The sequence below is a fragment of the Panthera uncia genome (genome assembly GCF_023721935.1).
Source record: "Panthera uncia isolate 11264 chromosome A1 unlocalized genomic scaffold, Puncia_PCG_1.0 HiC_scaffold_17, whole genome shotgun sequence".
In the NCBI taxonomy this organism is placed as follows: Eukaryota; Metazoa; Chordata; class Mammalia; order Carnivora; family Felidae; genus Panthera; species Panthera uncia.
In genome coordinates this window covers 51,324,389-51,342,095 of record NW_026057577.1, presented here as the reverse complement: position 1 = coordinate 51,342,095, position 17,707 = coordinate 51,324,389, and the positions used below count along the sequence as shown (strand labels likewise).

General features: G+C 41.1%; 1 protein-coding gene across 2 annotated transcripts in view; it reads right to left on the bottom strand.

Moving 5' to 3' along the window:
- Positions 1-5,640: 5,640 nt before the first annotated feature.
- The window catches only part of OCLN (occludin), a 55,672-nt gene continuing 43,605 nt past the window's right edge, over positions 5,641-17,707 (bottom strand). For both annotated transcript variants that reach the window (XM_049649591.1, XM_049649592.1), the window contains 4 exons: positions 15,072-15,287; positions 11,959-12,130; positions 10,752-10,793; positions 5,641-8,583 (listed from right to left, as the gene is read on the bottom strand). In XM_049649591.1, coding sequence (XP_049505548.1) covers positions 8,482-8,583; positions 10,752-10,793; positions 11,959-12,130; positions 15,072-15,287 — 532 coding nt within the window. In that variant the 3' untranslated portion in view covers positions 5,641-8,481. The remainder of the gene's footprint in view (positions 8,584-10,751; positions 10,794-11,958; positions 12,131-15,071; positions 15,288-17,707) is intronic.

The window sequence follows — 17,707 nt, the reverse complement described above, 5'->3', positions numbered from 1 at the left end:
CAGTCCGCTCCAAGGACGATGCGGAAATCCTTCCCCTGTGCGCGGCGGCGACGGACGAAACGTTCCGGTTGCTTCGAGCCGGTGCTGGTGCTGGACCCTCGTGGGCGGACACGTAGCTGGAGCTGACTTAGGGTGCGAGGAAGGTCCTCTTACCCCATTTCCAGCGGTTACTCACAAAGAGGTGGGAAGAGTGATCGCCGTCTACCAGGATCTGACGAGCTTGATTTTTGTTATATTATTTCTAAAAGGTTGGCGTGAATGACTCTAATAGCAGCAGCAGCAGCAGCAGCAGCAGCTGGGCCAGAACCTTGCTGGACAACGGTTTTCTGGGAAGACCCCGCTGCTCCTGCTGTTCATGGAACAAGTATCATTGAGCACCTGCTGTGGGCCTGCGACAGTTCTAGGCACTGAGTAAATAGCAGTGAAAAACTAACAAATCCTTGCCCTCCTGGAATTTTGCTTCTACCATGAAGGTATTTATCAAGAAAAGCATACTGTATCAAATGGCGATAGCGCCAATAGAAATTAAGCATGGAAGGGGGAAAGGGTGGCAGCTTAAAATAGTCTAGTCAGAGGAACCCTCGCTGAGAAGATGGTTGAGCCATGACCAGAATGAGAAAGGGAGTTAACCATGCTGATACCTAGAGAAAGACCTCCCCAGACAGAGAACTGCAAGTGCTAAGGTCCTGAGGTGGAAACACAATGATGTGTTTCAGGGACTGGGTGAGGAAATGGTTGAGTGATCGCTGCTGAAATCTGGTGGGAGTGCTGAACATTTTAATAACTTTTGGAGGAATGTTAGTGGTTTGGACTAGTATAGTATGGCAGTGCAGCTAGTGAGAAGATTGGATTCTGGAATCTGTTGGATTCTGCTCCAACAGAGCAGATGGGTGTTAGGATCCAATGACCCAGTTTTCAGTTGAGGTGTTGTAAGGTTAGAGTTGCAGTTACTGAGAGGGTGAAGGGGTGGTAAGGACAGTTCAGTTTTGGACAAGTTTGAGATGTTTGAGATGCCTGCTAATACATCTGTAATTACCAGTGTGCACGAAAACTGCAATACCTTAAAAAAGGCAGCTGATGGGGCACTTGGGTGGCCCAGTCGATTAGGTGTCCGACTTCCCCTCAAGTCATGATCTCAGGGTGCGTGCATGAGGTAGAGCTCCGCATCAGGCTCTGTGCTGACAGCTCAGAGCCTGGAGCCTGCTTCAGATTCTGTTTCCCTCTCTCGCTGCCCCTCTCCCCTTTTCAAAAATAAAGAAACATTAAAAATTTTTTTTAAAAAAGACGACTGATGTCAACCTTCTCAAGGAGAAACCAAAACAAGAACAGGAAAACCAGTTAAGCAGAGGCATACAGTCAATATTTTTGAACAAATAGGCTAGAAACACAATGTATTAAGATGACCTAAGGGTTTTTCACGTGTCTATGTGGAAATCCATAAACCTTAATTTTTACAACCGAAACGATTATACCTTGTGACACGTAATTATACATCAGAGAACTGCTCGCAAGCGTGTAAACTCCTTACCCTTTTTATGTATAATCTCCGGTAAAGCTAAAAGTTTCAGAGCAGTTCTGAGCCATCTGAAACACTTTCCTGGGCTAGGGTCCTCAGTAAAACAACATATAATACATTTAGTAACCTATTTGAGGTTGGCTTTTTTTTTTTCCCCAGTTGATTCTAGCATTTCCCACACTTGAGAAATGGAGAGGCAAGGCACATCTAGAGCATCGGAAAAAGGTTACCGCAGGAGAGGAATAATAGAAAGGAACTGTACGTGCTGGGGCTTCTTTACTTCCCCATCAGTATATGCTTCCCCGCTGTTGCTTTGTTGGTACCAAAATCTTTCCTTGTGTTCTGGCCCCTCAAAAACATAAACACAAGGCATCCTGCATAGTAGTGGAAAGAACAGACTTGGATTTAAAATCAGTCTCCGCCACACTAGCAGGGTGACCACAAGCAAGTCACAACCTAAGTTTGACCTATAAAATGGGGATACCTTTACCTACCCTACAGGGCTTACACATCACACAGGGGAAACTCCGTTACCAGCATTTTTACTTACCCCCAGAAAACAAGGCCTTACCGTTTATTTTCGGTACTGGCTTTAAAAGGGGGAGGGGCGCCTGGGTGGCTGAGTCTGCGGAGCACCAGCCTCTTGGTTTAGCTCAGGTCAGGATCTCCGGGTTCTTGAGTTCAAGCCCAGCATTGGGCTCTGTGCTGACAGTGCAGAGCCTGCTTGGGATTCTCTCTCTCCCTCTCTCTCTGCCCCTCACTTGCTCACCCTCTCTTTCTCTCTCTGAAAATTAATATATAAAAACTTTTAAAAAATTATAAAAAGGAGAGGAAGAGGGGTGACTGGTTGGCAGTTTGGTAGAGCATGTGACTCTTGATCTCAGGGTTGTGAGTTTGAGCCCCACATTGGGTGTAGAGATTACTTAAAAATAAAATCTTTAGGGGCGCCTGGGTGGCTCGGTCGGTTAAGCGTCTGACTTCAGCTCAGGTCATGATCTCACAGACCGTGAGTTCGAGCCCCGCATCGGGCTCTGGGCTGATGGCTCAGAGCCTGGAGCCTGCTTCCGATTCTGTGTCTCCCTCTCTGTCTGCCCCTCCCCCGTTCATGCTCTGTCTCTCTCTGTCTCAAAAATAAACGTAATAAATAAATAAATAAATAAATAAATAAATAAATAAAATCTTTAGGGGAGCGCCTGTGTGGCTCAGGTGGTAGAGTGTCCGACTCTTGATCTCACCTCAGGTCATGATCTCCCAGTTCATGGGTTTGAGCCCTGCTCTCGGGCTCTGTGCTGACAGCACAAAGCCTGCTTGGGATTTTCTCTCTCTAAAAGTATTTTTTCATGTTTACTTATTTTTTGTTTAAAAAAGATTTAATGTCTTATTTTATTTTTGAGAGAGAGATGGAATGCAAGTGGGGGAGGGGCGGAGAGAGAGGGAGACACAGAATCTGAAGCGGGCTCCAGGCTCTGAGCTGTCAGCACTCAAACTCGAGAACTGTGAGATCATGACCTGAGCTAAAGTCAGATGCTCAACCAACTGAGCCACCCAGGTGCTCCAAAAGTAAACATTTTAAAACAATAAATTTTTTTCAAAAAAATTAAAAGGAGAGGAGAAATTAGCACTGCTGATCCTAGTGCCATTTTTGCATCCCCCACATCGTTGACTCTCCTCGGGACTTTTTCTTTGCCCTTCTTACTTTTCCCCTATGCTCCCTTCCATTAACTCCACTTTTTCCTTTTTCTTTCCCTCCATTCCGGTTGGCCATCGTATTCCAAGACAGGATGCATTCCTTTGGGACAAGTGGCCACACCCCCAAGTCCCAAGTATATATCCTGTGTATGTTCACTACCCATCAGTCTGGGAACAACTTTTTTTTAATTAAAAAAGCATTTTTAAAAAATTTTAAGTAGGCTCCACACCCAATGTGGGGTTTGGACTCACGACCCTGAGATCAACAGTCACATGCTTTACTGACTGAGCCAGTCAGGAGCCCCTAAGGAAGGCCTTTGTTTTTAATGAAAAACTAGGAAAAGAACAGGAGTTCCCAATAAATTTAAAGCTTATTGATGGAGAGGAGGCTGAATCATTTAAACAACTATATAGATTTTATTCGTAGATCTTGACTCAAGTAGGAGTGGTACTAAGGCAAAACAAAAAATGCATAAATCCATGGATTATAATCTTTTGCCATAATTATGACTGACATAATATTCTAATTGTGTGCAAATGGGTAGAATAAAGAAATGGATCCAACCTAGCCTAATGTTTCAACTAGTAAAACTCGGGGACAACTGTGAAGAATGAAACAGTTCTTTGCCCATGGGTAGCTGGACACAGTCCACTGAGTTAAGAAATTTATGAAGAGCTCAGCCCATGTTATTAACCTGAAATTCAGGGTGTACAACTTTGGAGAATGGGAGAGGTGAGCCTGCCTATTCCAATGCCTTTATTTTTTATTTTTATTTTTTAATGTTTATTTTTGAGAGAGAGAGAGCACAAGCAGGGGAGGGGCAGACAGAGAGAGAAAGAGACTGAGACACAGAATCTGAAGCAGGCTCCAGGCTCTGGGTGTCAGCACAGAGCCCAGGACAGAGTTTGAACTCAGGAGCTATTAGATTATGACCTGAGCTGAAGTCAGACACTTAACTGATTGAACCACCCAGGCACCCCTCCAATACCTTTAGATAGAACCTAAATCATTCCAGAGAAAGACTCACTGAAAACCTGCACAATTGCTTTTAACAGTACCTAATAGTCCTTATTTTGATATGTAAATCCATCTTTTAAAGCACCTGTTCATTATCTATGAAGTTGTGGCTAAGCCTAATGCAGCTGTCTAGAATTCAAAAGAATTTATAGCCTAATTTATAACAGCCTAATTTATAGCCTAAGTTTATAAATTCATAGCCTAATTTATAGCACCCAGCACTGACCAAGCATATAGGGATTGGGACGATACATACATTCTTAAAACACTTTTTGCTTTTTAAAAGCTTGTTTAAAGCATCACCTTCCAGCTTTGGGAGATAAGAGCCCTCATTTATTACTGCCCGACAAGGACTGTGGCTAAGTCCCACGTGAACCTTAATAACAACTATGAGATCAGGTACAAATAGCTCTCACACAAATAAGCAAACTGAAGGAGAGGAAGGGTAAATAATGTGTCCAAGGTCAAGTAATTGCTGGAGGGCAAAGCAAGAACACAACAACCCAAGCAGGGAAGAGCGAGCTGGTCCTGTGGCAGCAATTAGAAATCTTGGGGAGACACCTACATTTTGTTGCAGTCACACACACACAAAATCAGTTATGTTTCCATGCTTTTCTCTAACCACAAAGTGGCATTATTTTAAGTGTTTTCTAAAAACTACCCAAGTTACTTGGGCATTTTTATGAAAACTATTCTCATTAAAAGAAATGTTAAGGGGCGCCTGGGTGGCGCAGTCGGTTGGGCGTCTGACTTCAGCCAGGTCACGATCTCGCGGTCCGTGAGTTCGAGCCCCGCGTCAGGCTCTGGGCTGATGGCTCAGAGCCTGGAGCCTGTTTCCGATTCTGTGTCTCCCTCTCTCTCTGCCCCTCCCCCATTCATGCTCTGTCTCTCTCTGTCCCAAAAATAAATAAATGTTGAAAAAAAAAAAAAAAAGAAATGTTAATATGAGACACAGAAGGGATAATACGCCCCTGTATCTAATTCATTTGTCTTTTTTTTTTTAATGTTTATTTACTTTTGAGAGAGAGAGAGAGAGCACGAGAGCGCGCGCGTGAGTGGGGGAGGGGCAGAGACAGAGGGAGACACAAAATCCGAAGCAGGTTCCAGGTTCCAAGCTGTCAGCAAAGAACCTGACTCAGGGCTCAAACTCATGAACTGTGAGATCATGACCTGAGCCAAAATCAAGAGTTGGACACCTAACCGACTGAGCCACCCAGGTGCCACTGTTCTTACCCTTCTTTACACACACACACCCACTCAGATCTTTACAGATACTTCAGATATTTCATATGAAGCATTTTACATTAATTCAAAGTACTTAAAATGCACTTACAATTAAAATACAAAATTTTATTAACACCATACAGACCAATCTCTTCTTACCCAAAACATTAATTTAGTGACAGTCAACCTAGAACAGGAGTACAGAGCCTATTATTTTCAACAGATCAAGCTTCCAATCCTAGTTTAATCACTTGCTAGTATGTGACAGTGGACTAATCTACCACATTATTTTTCTTTCCTGTAAAATGAGAATGAGAAATGATAACGTCAATAGAATGATATAAGGAATAAGTGATAATTTCACGTGTGTATACAATGTAACTTTTAGTATAAGTACCAATAGACTTAAATTTATTTCACAAAATAAAAGGCATATATGACAAAACTAACACCTGTCATTTCTTGATGGTAGATATATGTGTTTAAGTTTATTCATTTTTGAGAGAGAGAGCAAGCAGCGAAGGGGCAGAGAGAGGGAGGGAGAGAGAGAATCCCAAGCAGGCTCCATACTATCAGCGTGGAGCCTGACGTGAGGCTCAAACCCACAAATCGTGAGATCATGACCTGAGCAGAAACCAAGAGTTGGATGCTTAACCAACTGAGCCACCCAGGCACCCTGGATATTTGTATTTTTCATTTTCTATACTTCTTTAAATTTTTCAAGATAAAGAGAAATTAAAATATTGATTTTGCCTTTTATCACAGAATCACCTACGTAAGGGAATCACTGTATGCAATTAACCTTTACTAACGACCACATCCTTTCACAACAGAACATATGGAATGTTCTTTATAGAAGACAGAAGCACACATAAGAATCTCAGGTCAGAGGGGCACCTGGATAGCTCAGTTCAGTGTTGCCTCTTGATTTCCGCTTAGGTCATGATCTCATGCCTTGAGGGTTCAAGCCCTATATCGGGTTCTGAACTGACAGAGTGGAGCCTGCTTGGGATTCTCTCTCTCTCTCTCTCTCTCTCTCTCTCTCTCTCTCTCCCCTCCTCACTCCTCACCCATTCTCCCTCCCCCCACTCACACATGCTCTTTTTCATTAAAAAAAAAAAAACAACAAAAAAACTTAAAAAGAATCTCAGGTCAGACATGGAAGAGACTTCTGACATATAACCTAAATCTCCTTTTTCCAAACTAGAAATATGCCTGGGTGCTTCTTTAAAGTTACATCCAGCTGGTTAATACCAAGCAGTCTTTAAGTACATTTGAAAAATGACTTTCTTGTTTTTTTATTTCAAAGTTCAACCTTATGACACAAGTTTACAATGGAAACTCATGCTATTTGGTTTTCTGCATTCAGGTGAACAGTACTATTTTGTCAGAACACTGGCAATTTTGCCATCTTCATAATCTAAGTACACGAACTTCCAAGAACAAAGAGATTTATATTTTAGCATGCATAAAAATGAGTTAAGTTCCTCAAAAGAGTCCTTGCCATTTGGTGTGAATCCAAAAGGCATGAAAACTATAAACTACTACCTTTTGTAGTAAGTATGTACAGCACACGGAAAATTAAGAATTTCTTCAATTTGAAGAAATGAACAATGTTATAAAAGAAACATTATTTTAAGGTTTATCTTTGGAAAATGATTCAGACTTGTATATAATGTCTGAATTGCATATTAATGATTAAAGCTTATTCTTCCAAAATTTTCACAAAAAGCACTCTAAACTGGCGTTGGGGGGGGGGATAAAAACAATCAACTTGGCTAGCTATATGCCCACTACTATCAGCTAATTTTACTTTACTAATAAAAATTTTAATTAAAAAAAAAAAAGTGGTGAGACCAAGGGCACCATCTGAAATAATTTGATGTTTTGTTGTATTGTGCTGTATTCTCAGACAAATCAGCCTTCTTATAACTGAAAGACTGGGAAATTCAGCAACCAGCACAGCAACCAATATAGTTTAATGCAATAAACTATATACTCAGATAAAACTGAGTGTAATTTTCCACATCTTCATATCAACAGCACGAATGATGTCAAACAAGTATATGAAAGAAAACACCAAGTTTAATACCTTATAAAATATGTACAGAACTTGAATATTCTCTTAAGATACAATCCAAGTCACAACCGAATTAGCAATGTAATGAGATATTCTGATATAATGAAAAAGCCTAGTTGGTTTAAAAAAAGGAAACAAACATGTAAACCATAAAAGATTTAAAAGAATTTTAAAATACACAACCAAATTCTAACCAGGTTTAAACTGTGATTTTTAAAAAGTGAATACCTGTATGTATTTACAATCTTTAAGTTTCACCATGTGTTATTTTTACAAGATCTTTATTATCTGGATAGCACACAACAATGAAAAGCTCTTTTAACCACTTATACACAGAAAACAAAAAAATGAATAGGGAGGTTGAGAGAATGCACTAGCCACAGGAGCTAAGGGAAAGGCCAAGGGACTTTAATTAATGGAGTCAAGTCGTAAAACAGACTTAACCAAAACTATAAGCCAGGAAACAGGCAGATTCACTTCAGAGCCTTCACTGCAGGGACCCAGTCTCCCTACCTGAAAAGAAATGATTATAAATAACAGTTCTGAAGACAGATTTCTGGGAGGAATGGATGAGATCACCAATGTGAACTAGTGAGTGCACTTAGGTGTTAAGAAAACACTGCCTGAGTGTGCAAGTTCATAGCACAGTTCACCATGGGACCTGCCTTCAAGGTTTAAAAACCTCAACCTATAGTCAGTCCTTAATATAAGAGCCGAAGTTTAAAGTACAGAATCCTTAATTGGAGTGTTCAGCCCAGTTGATTATCAAAAGCTATTTATAAAATGCTTCAATACTGATGATATTAAACTGATGATAGTAAAGCCACCAAAAGTATGTAATGTGACAAAGGTTTGTCTTCCTGGGTTAGAATCCAGTCATTTTGCCTTCTGACAACATTGCAGAGATGTCAAATAACTTCTTAATCTCTCAAACAATGTGGTATCATCTGCCTTCTATGTCTTCTGTCTGTCATAATCTCCAACCATCTTCTTGATGTGCGACAATTTACTCTTCAACTGCTTGCAATAATTCCTCTTACTTTTGTAATCTGCAGACTTGGGGCAAAAAAAAAGCCAAGTAAACTTAACAAAATAAAAACAAGTTGTGTTAGCTGCTAGGAAGGCAGAGGTGAGCCAAAAAACCACAGAATATTAGTCAAATGAAATTGCTGGGGTGTTGAATAGAGTAATATGCACAGTGATCTGGCAGTTTCTCTGACCATTCTGACCCAACAGGCACTGGATTCTTTTTGCTTAGTCATATCTTCTGAGTTTTACAAAACATATACTAATTTCTAGTGATTTATAAAGTGACCCCAAAAATTGACCCACCTTTCTGCTAACACATCATCTAAAAAAAAATCAGTACCTGTTTCAGATTCTGTGTCTCCCTCTCTCTGACCCTCCCCCGTTCATGTTCTGTCTCTCTCTGTCTCAAAAATAAATAAACGTTGGGGCGCCTGGGTGGCTCAGTTGGTTAGACGTCCGACTTCAGCCCAGGTCACGATCTCGCGGTCCATGAGTTCGAGCCCCGCCTCGGGCTCTGGGCTGATGGCTCAGAGCCTGGAGCCTGCTTCTGATTCTGTGTCTCCCTCTCTCTCTGCCCCTCCCCTGTTCATGCTCTGTCTCTCTCTGTCTCAAAAATAAATAAACGTTAAAAAAAAATTAAAAAAAATAAAAATAAATAAACGTTAAAAAAAATTTTTTTTTTTTAAATCAGTAAAACAGGAGTGCCTGGCTGGCTCAGTGGATGGAACACGTGACTCTTGGTCTCTGGGTTGTAGGTTCAAGCCCCATGTTGGGTGTAGAAATTACTTAAAAATAAATAAAATCCTTAAAAAAAAAATCAGTACAACAAAAACTGGCGATATCAGTTGACTTGGAAAAGGAGGAATGGGTAAAGAGACAGGAAATTTTAGTATATATTCTTTAATTTTATTTTTTTATTTTTTATGTAATCTCTATACCCAACATGGGGCTTAAACTCACAACCCTGAGATCAAGAGTCATGTTCTACTGACTGAATTAGCCAGGCGCCCCACTATATAAAACTCTTGCATTTAAAATTACAGTGTTTTGTGACTTCAAAAAATTTTAATATAAAATCCTTTAAAAACAAAGCTTTAAATCAAGAAAGATTAATAACGCCAAGTGTTTACAAGGATATGGAGCAAAAGGAATATGCACACTTCAGTGGGAATATAAACTGGCAATCCAGGAAAGCTGTTTGACACTATTTAAGCCAAGGTTAGACAGACAGACCCAATGACCCTGCAATTCCACTCCCAAATATATCCTTAACATATGTGTGCAGATGTGCACAGACACATTCAAAAATGTTTGAAGTTGCATTAATTATAAAAGCCATAATCTAGGAATAACCCAAAGGCTCACTAACGAAAGAATGGATGAATCAATTGACTTTTATTTACCAAGTAAAAATAAATGAACCATAGCCACACACAAAAATATGAATGGGTATTCAAAAAGAGCAAAAGAAATTACACATGAAAAATACATACTATAGATGCCATTTACATCAAGTTCAAAATAGGCAAAACTCATTTATGATGTTAGAAATTAGGATGGTAGTTATCTGTGGGGAGAGTAAAAATTGGAGGAGAGTTCCAGAGGGGGTTGTCTAGGAAACTAGGAAATATATTTCTTCATCTGGGTGCCAGGTACAAAGGTATATGGTGGTTGGTGAAAATCTACCAAGTTGTGCACTCAGAATTTGTGCAAGTTTCTGTACGTATACTTCAACTTTAAAAAAAAAAAGCTTGGGGCACCTGGGTGGCTCAGTCGGTTGAGCGTCCGACTTTGGCTCAGGTTATGATCTTGTGGTTTATGGGTTCAAGCCCCACATCGGGCTCTGTGCAGACAGCTCAGAGCCTGGAGCCTGCTTCGGATTCTGTGTCTCCCTCTCTCTCTCTGCCCTTCCCTTGCTCGTGCTCTGCCTCTCTCTCTCTCTTTCTCTTTGTCTCAAAAATAAATAAACATTAAAAAAATAAAATAATCTTAAAAAATCAGTATTGGCTATAGTTGCAAACAACTGAAATTAAGGTCCTAACTTCTCAGGTACAGTTTTCACCTTGTAATGATAAGGCCTTTTGTCATAATCAGTGCTTGTGTGACTAGGTATTCACAGTCATTCCAAAGGTTAAATAAAAAACACATACTAGAAACATTCTCTCCGAAAGAATCTTACAATCTGGAATACTTACTCCCTTCACTTGCTTCAGTCTATTGTACTCATCAGCAGCAGCCTATCAAGGAGAAACACAATAGAATATGTTCAGGGGGGAATCTTCTCTTTCAAAAATGACATTCCTGATGTTATATTCTGGAGCTAAAACTGCCAACAATACCCCAAATACAGGAAATGAAAATAATGAAGTCTTTAGGTCCTTAAAGCTATTATTCATATAGTCAGCAAGAGAGCCTGGAGGAAGCCAGGACAGAGGAATTTAAGACCTATTCCTCACATTCCATTCCCATACAGGTAATGGTTCTGCTGCTTCTCATCACTCCCCATGCGGGTCCATGGGCCGTGCTGACCCCACAGAGATCTTCTGTAAAGTGTAGCTCTCATCTGGTTATACCCCATTATGAAATTGGTCTGAACTCCCAGTAACTACCCCGTGTATGCATATTACATACATCGTTAAGTGAACATGTTATATTATAAATAATTTGAGCAACAAAATAAAGTAGTATTGGATTATAACCCAACGTATAAAATAGATATATTTATGAGTCAATACTGGTATAAGTGAATGATTAAGTAAATGGGAGGAAGTAACCAATTTCTCATGCACAAGAATTCCAAATAATTTGTGTAGGTACACAGTCTTTAAAGAGCTGGAACATAATTCTCCATTCCTTAGGTGTGATCTATGCATAGTGACTTCCTTCACTATGAAAGTATGGAAAGGGGGATTAAAAAGGAAAGAGTAACTTTCATGGACAAACGTAACCTCAGCTGGGGGGGGAAAAAAGATAACTTTTTATCAAAGACGGTATGTGTCTAGGTGCACTTTTGCATGAAGGGGATATTTAAACAAACATTTTGGTGACAGGAGGCAGAATTTAAGGAAGTTTATCTTTCTGTACCCAATTCTGTAATGTTTAATAGTTTACAGAAAGAATGAACAGTGTTTTAAAATAGAAAAAATAATCCAGCTATTTTATTTTTAAACAGGAAGGGATATATGTACATAGCCTTTTGTTTTCTATTTCTCACTTAACTACATTAGTACACTCTTCAATTTGGAAAGACTTTCATCTGAGACTGGACTAAAATTATTTCTCAATGAAATCAATTTAAAAATTACTAGCAAAATCTGAATCAACATTAATAGAAAGGATACTGTATCTTCATAAATTAGAATGACATCATATATAATATACAATTATCAGGTTTGAATTTACCATGTAGTCTTCACTGTCTTCTCTATAGTCATCCAACTCTTTATCCAGACGAGAAAGTTCTTTATTGATTTCATCAAGTTCTGCCTGTAAGCTCTTGTATTCCTGCAGGCCAGTGTCAAAACTTCTCTTGTAGAGTTGTCTTTGTTGATCTGAAGTGATAGGTGGATATTCCCTAAAAATTCAGTGAGAAAATGACTACTTTTGATTCCAGCAGACATAAAATCCAGTATTTCTTCAGCCAAGACAATAAAGCTGGTGGGACGTGAGAGTGACATTCTCCTGTTTTCTTTTTCTTGCTTATGAGAGGAAGGTGAGAAGCAAGTGAGTTCTCTTAAGAATGATTCTGCTTAGAGGCGCCTTAATGGCTCAGTGGGTTAAGGGTCTGACTCTGGCTCAGGTCATGATCTCATGGTTCCTGAGTTCCACCCCCCGCACTGAGCCCTCTGCTGTCAGCGAGGAGCCTGCTTCAGATCCTCTGTCTCCCTCTCTCTCTGCCCCTCCCGTGCCCGCACTCGCCCCCTCTCTCTCAAAAATAAACATTAAAAAATGTTAAGCGTCCGACTCTTGGTTTGGGCTCAGGTGATAATCTCATGGGTTGGGAGTTCGAGCTCAGCATCTGGCTCTGAGCTGACAGCATGGAACCTGCTCAGGATTCTCTCTCCTCTCTCTCTCTCTGCCTCTCCTGTACATGCACTCTCTCCCTCAATCAATAACCAAATAAACTTAAAAAAAAAAAAAAAAGAATGAATGATTATATTTCTACATCACTGGTTATGGTTTTAAAAATACTATGCTTAGGGGCACCTGGGTGACTCAGTTGGATGAGTGACAGACTCTTGATTTTGGCTCAGGTCATGATCTCACAGTTCCTGAGTTTGAGTCCCGCATTAGACTCTGTGCTGACAGTGCAGAGCCTGCCTGGCAATCTCTCTCTCTCTCCCTCTCTCTCCACTCCTCCCCTACTTGTGTTCTCTCTCTCTCTCTCTCTCTCTCAAAATAAATAAACAAAAAAAAATTTAAAAAGGGGCACCTGGGTGGCTCAGTTGGTTAAGCATCTGACTCTCGCTCACACACTCTGTCTCAAAAATAAATAAAAACATTAAAAAATTAAAAAAGAAAATACTATGCTTAGGGGTGTCCCTGGGTGCCTCAGTCAGTTGAGCACCTGACTTGCTCTCAGCTCAGTCTTGATCTCAGGATTGTGCCTCATGTTGGGCTCTGCATTGGGCATAAAGCCTACTTAGAAAAGAAATACAATGCTAATATAATTTTCAGAAATAAAATTGAAAATCATTTATGAAATTTGAGGTTCAAGTCATAGGAACTTATTTATTCTGGAAATACAACACCATGTGACAATAGAATATGTCTAAAATCTTACTTTTTTTAAATGTTTATTTATTTTTTTGAGACACAGAGCATGAGCAGGGATGGGGTAGAGACAGACAGAAACAAGAATCTGAAGCAGCCTAAAAGCTCCAAGCTGTCAGCACAGAGCCCGACGCGGGGCTCAAACTCACGAACCGTGAGATCATGACCTGAACCGAAGTTGGACGCTCATCCGACTGAGCCACCTGGGCACCCCTGAATTTAAAGTGTGAAAACTGGAATACTGGAACACAAAGTGCGTTCCCATCACTACGGCAGCAGAACTGGCTGGTAGCTGGTTGCTTTCTGCCACCAACTACAGTCTTCAGATTCTTTTTTCTTTTTCCAACTTAACTTGTTTTCCTCCACAGAAATGGCTTTTTTAAATCCTTTGATGGTGAGATCAGACATTAAAGTGTACATGTACAAAAATGCATGCTCCTTGTACAAATAATCTGGCGATGCATGCAATTCTGTATCCCTTGCATCTCTCAAGAGACTAGCCATTCTTTACATTTCCAGGTGATGCTCTTCACTAATAATCCACTGAGGAAATACTCTGACTTGTTTCACATGATGTAGGAACTTCACAGCAATATGGAATTTCAATTTTTACACCAAAATTGGCCTCCTATCTTCATTTTACAGAGGGGAGAAATTAAATGATTGCTCAAAAGAGAAACAAGAAAACATTTTCTTAAAACTTTTCATTTAGATGTTCCATGAAACAAGTTAGGAAAGTATTTTATAGCTAGATGACTGAACGTGGCCAAGAACTCTGTTTTTTTGTTCTGTTTTGTTTTTTAAGTCCATCCATTTATTTTGAGAGAGAGAGAGAGCACGTGAGCAGGGGGAGGGGCAGACAGAGAGAGAGAGAGAGGAGAGAGAGAATCCCAAGCAAGGCTTGATCCCACAAACTATGAGATAGTGATCTGAGCCAAAATCAAGAGCTGGACACTCAACCTACTGAGCCCCCCAGGTGCCTCTTGACCAAGAACTCTTGTGGGAAGAAGGGAAGGTGTGGTATGAGAACCACCAGCGAGGCGATGTCAGGCTATGCTACCACACCTCTCACAGCTCGAGAAGCAACACTGTGACTGACCACCATCCAGACCACAAATGTTTCTGATTCGTGTCCCATTTCTCAAGACACTTGGGCATAAAAGGGCTACACACCATACATGATAGTTAGTGATGATGAAGTATAACTAAACCACCAACACACAAAGGAACTTAACCACAACCGTGGCCAGAACACTAAATTGTTAACTTAATTGTTTACAAAACCGTTTGCCAAAGTCCTCTGGATTAAACTTTTAAAAGAATCTCTGGTCTCCCCATGAAACCTTAACTTAAAAGTAAATGCCAAAACAAAGCCATAACTCTGGTCTAGGAATTATATAATCAGTAACAAAAGTTCCTCCATACCTGTGTTTTATTTATTTGAAAGACCTTTCTTGGGTGACCACTGGTACAAGTAAAGAGTGAAGTTCATCATTTTGTGAAAGACACTGAGAGCGTTCTTAAGACGCAATGGAGCCAAACATATCCCCTCTACATCAATCTTTATTACAAAAGAGCACTAAAGAAAAGAACCTCCTGAAATACCATCTCCAGTCCTGGCTGTGCAGGAACGAAATCCTACCACCCAACTCCAATTTGGCAGGCAAAACCCCAAAGCTGACTGGCCCAGGCGACCCATCAGACAGATGTGCGAGTGGTTCCAACACGAGGTGACCCCGTACCTGATCCAGTCCTCCTCCAGCTCGTCGCAGGACTCGCCCCCGGTCGTGTAGTCTGTTTCATAGTGGTCCTGCTCCGGCCTCTTGGACCTTCCCGCCCTTCCTTTCGTAGGTGCCCTTTTTGAAGGCGTCTCAAAGTTACCACTGCCGCTGTAGCGAGGCTGCCTGAAGTCGTCCACCGGTGAAGTCACTGGAAGCTCCTGCACCACCTCAGGAACCCTAACAAAACAGCCATCGTTTTTCAGGGGTCATAGGTACACCACAGCTCTTTGCCAGCAAGTGCGCTGTAGTCACAAGGAGCAGCCACAGTAAGCAGTAAGAGACATCTAAACGTAAGTGCATTCATTCACGTAAGCAGCTCATGTTCCCAACACGGAGCAGATCCCCAGTTTCCCGTGTTCAGTTTCGCACCAGCTCAGATCCTCTGAGACAGACCAGTAGCTTTAAGGTTCCGATGTAAGGGGAGCCCATGTGTAAACATTCCTAAGCAGGATGGATCTAAGATTGCACTTGAGGAAGCCCAGGCTGATCTGGAAGAGGTGTTCACCCGACCTGTGCCAGGGACTTACTCCACAAAAGGCAGGCAGGAAAATAATGCTCAGGATTCTTTTCTACAGGTTCTTCCAGTTTCACGGAATGGTAAGCAGTCAAGAGAAATGCACGTACATATCTACTTTCAGAAGCTGATTCTCAGAGGTAAGCATATTCTAATACTAATTTTAGACTCCCGTGTATCAACTTTCTTTTCAAGATACAATCTTGAAAAAACTAAAGAGACTAAAAATTTAAACAACTGCTATGATAATCCTGCAGCCACGTAGACTGAATGGCCTGGAAGTGTTATCATTAGACTTATTTTCCCAATTGCATCAGTTTTGGTTTTTTTTGTGTGTGTTTTATTTTTTTATTTTTTTATTTTTTTAACATTTATTTATTTTTGAGACAGAGAGGGAGCATGAACAGGGGAGGGTCAGAGAAAGAGGGAGACACAGAATCTGAAACAGACTCCAGGCTCTGAGCTGTCAGCACAGAGCCCGACGCAGGGCTCGAACCCACGGACCGTGAGATCATGACCTGAGCCGAAGTCGGACGGTCAACCGACTGAGCCACCCAGGCGCCCCTTGGTTTTTTTTTTTTTTTAATGCTTATTTATTTTGAGAGAGAGTGCACACATGCAAGAGTGGAGGAGGAGCAGAAAGAGAATCCCAAGCAGGATCCAAGCTGTCAGCACAGAGCCCAACGCAGGGCTCAATCCCACGAACCGTGAGATCATCACCTGAGCCAAAATCACGAGTCTGAAACTTAACCAACTGAGCCACCCAGGCGCCCCCCACATTGGAATTTTAAGTGCAAATGTTTGTGCCGCAAGCATAAATATGAAGCCAAACGTGGAATAAAACACCAAGAGCTGTGGCAACAGTAAAGCACTTCTGAGTAACAGCAATGCGAAACTTAACTTTCCCTGATAGCAAAGCTAAAGAAGGTCAAGAAGAACAATGAAAGAACACAAAGGTCATGCCTGAGACTTTCCACCATCGGCCTGCTATTCAAATCAACTAGTAAAAATGTCTTAAGACTTTTGTTTTCTTATTGCTTTTCCACTTACAGAAACTATAATCTTTTTTTTTTTAAACATTTATTTTTGAGACAGAGAGGGAGAGAGAGAGATGGAGAGAGACAGAGAGTGAATGTGTGTGTGTGTGGGGGGGGGGGATGTGGGGGGTGGGTAAGGGGCAGAGAGAGAGGGAGACACAGAATTCGAAGCAGGCTCCAGGCTCTGAGCTGTCAGCACAGGGCCCAAAACGGGGCTCAAACCCACAAACCATGAGATCATGACCTGAGCCGAAGTTGGACACTTAACTGACTGAGCCACCCAGGCACCTTGACAGAAACTATAATCTTGAGCTTTATCTATGAGGTGTACTCTATTTTCTAGGTGATCCAGAACTGCTTGATTCTAACTGTTGTCAAAATCTTCAGATTTTTTTAAATGTTTATTTTGAGACAGTCAGAGTGTGTGTGCATGTGAATGCATGCACAAGTGGGAGAGGGACAGAGAGAGAAGGAGAGAGAATCCCAAGCAGGCTCCAAGCTGTCAGCACAGAACCTGACACGGGGCTCAATCTTACAAACCGTGAGATCATGACCTCAACTGAAACCAAGAGTCAGACACTTAACCGATTGAGCTGCCCAGGTGCCCCAAAGTCTTCAGATTTCTAATCACACTTAGTAATTTCTTGTAGAATCCTAAAGCTTTGGGATGTGTGTGCATAGTTGGGGGTGGTGGTGTGATTTATTCCTTCTGTTGGAATGTATTCAGGTTCCTGAGGCTTAGGGTGCTATATTAACGCTACATCTAAAGGAGGGAAAATGTGACTTTCTCTATGAGTCAATGAGTAACAGGTTCCTAGACACTCTGCCAAAACTGCCTGGTTTTATGCTCCTCGTTTTGGGAATGCAGAAGGCTTATTTGAGGGAGTAGGGACTAGAGGAGGAGAAAACTAAAAAGCAAAACAAATTAGAAAAGAACAAAACCTAAAACATTAAAATGGGCATCCTCTCATAATTGTATTAGATACTTATATTATAAATCTCGACTTTGGGAGCTTTCCACCTCCCATTCTCCTACATACTTTGAA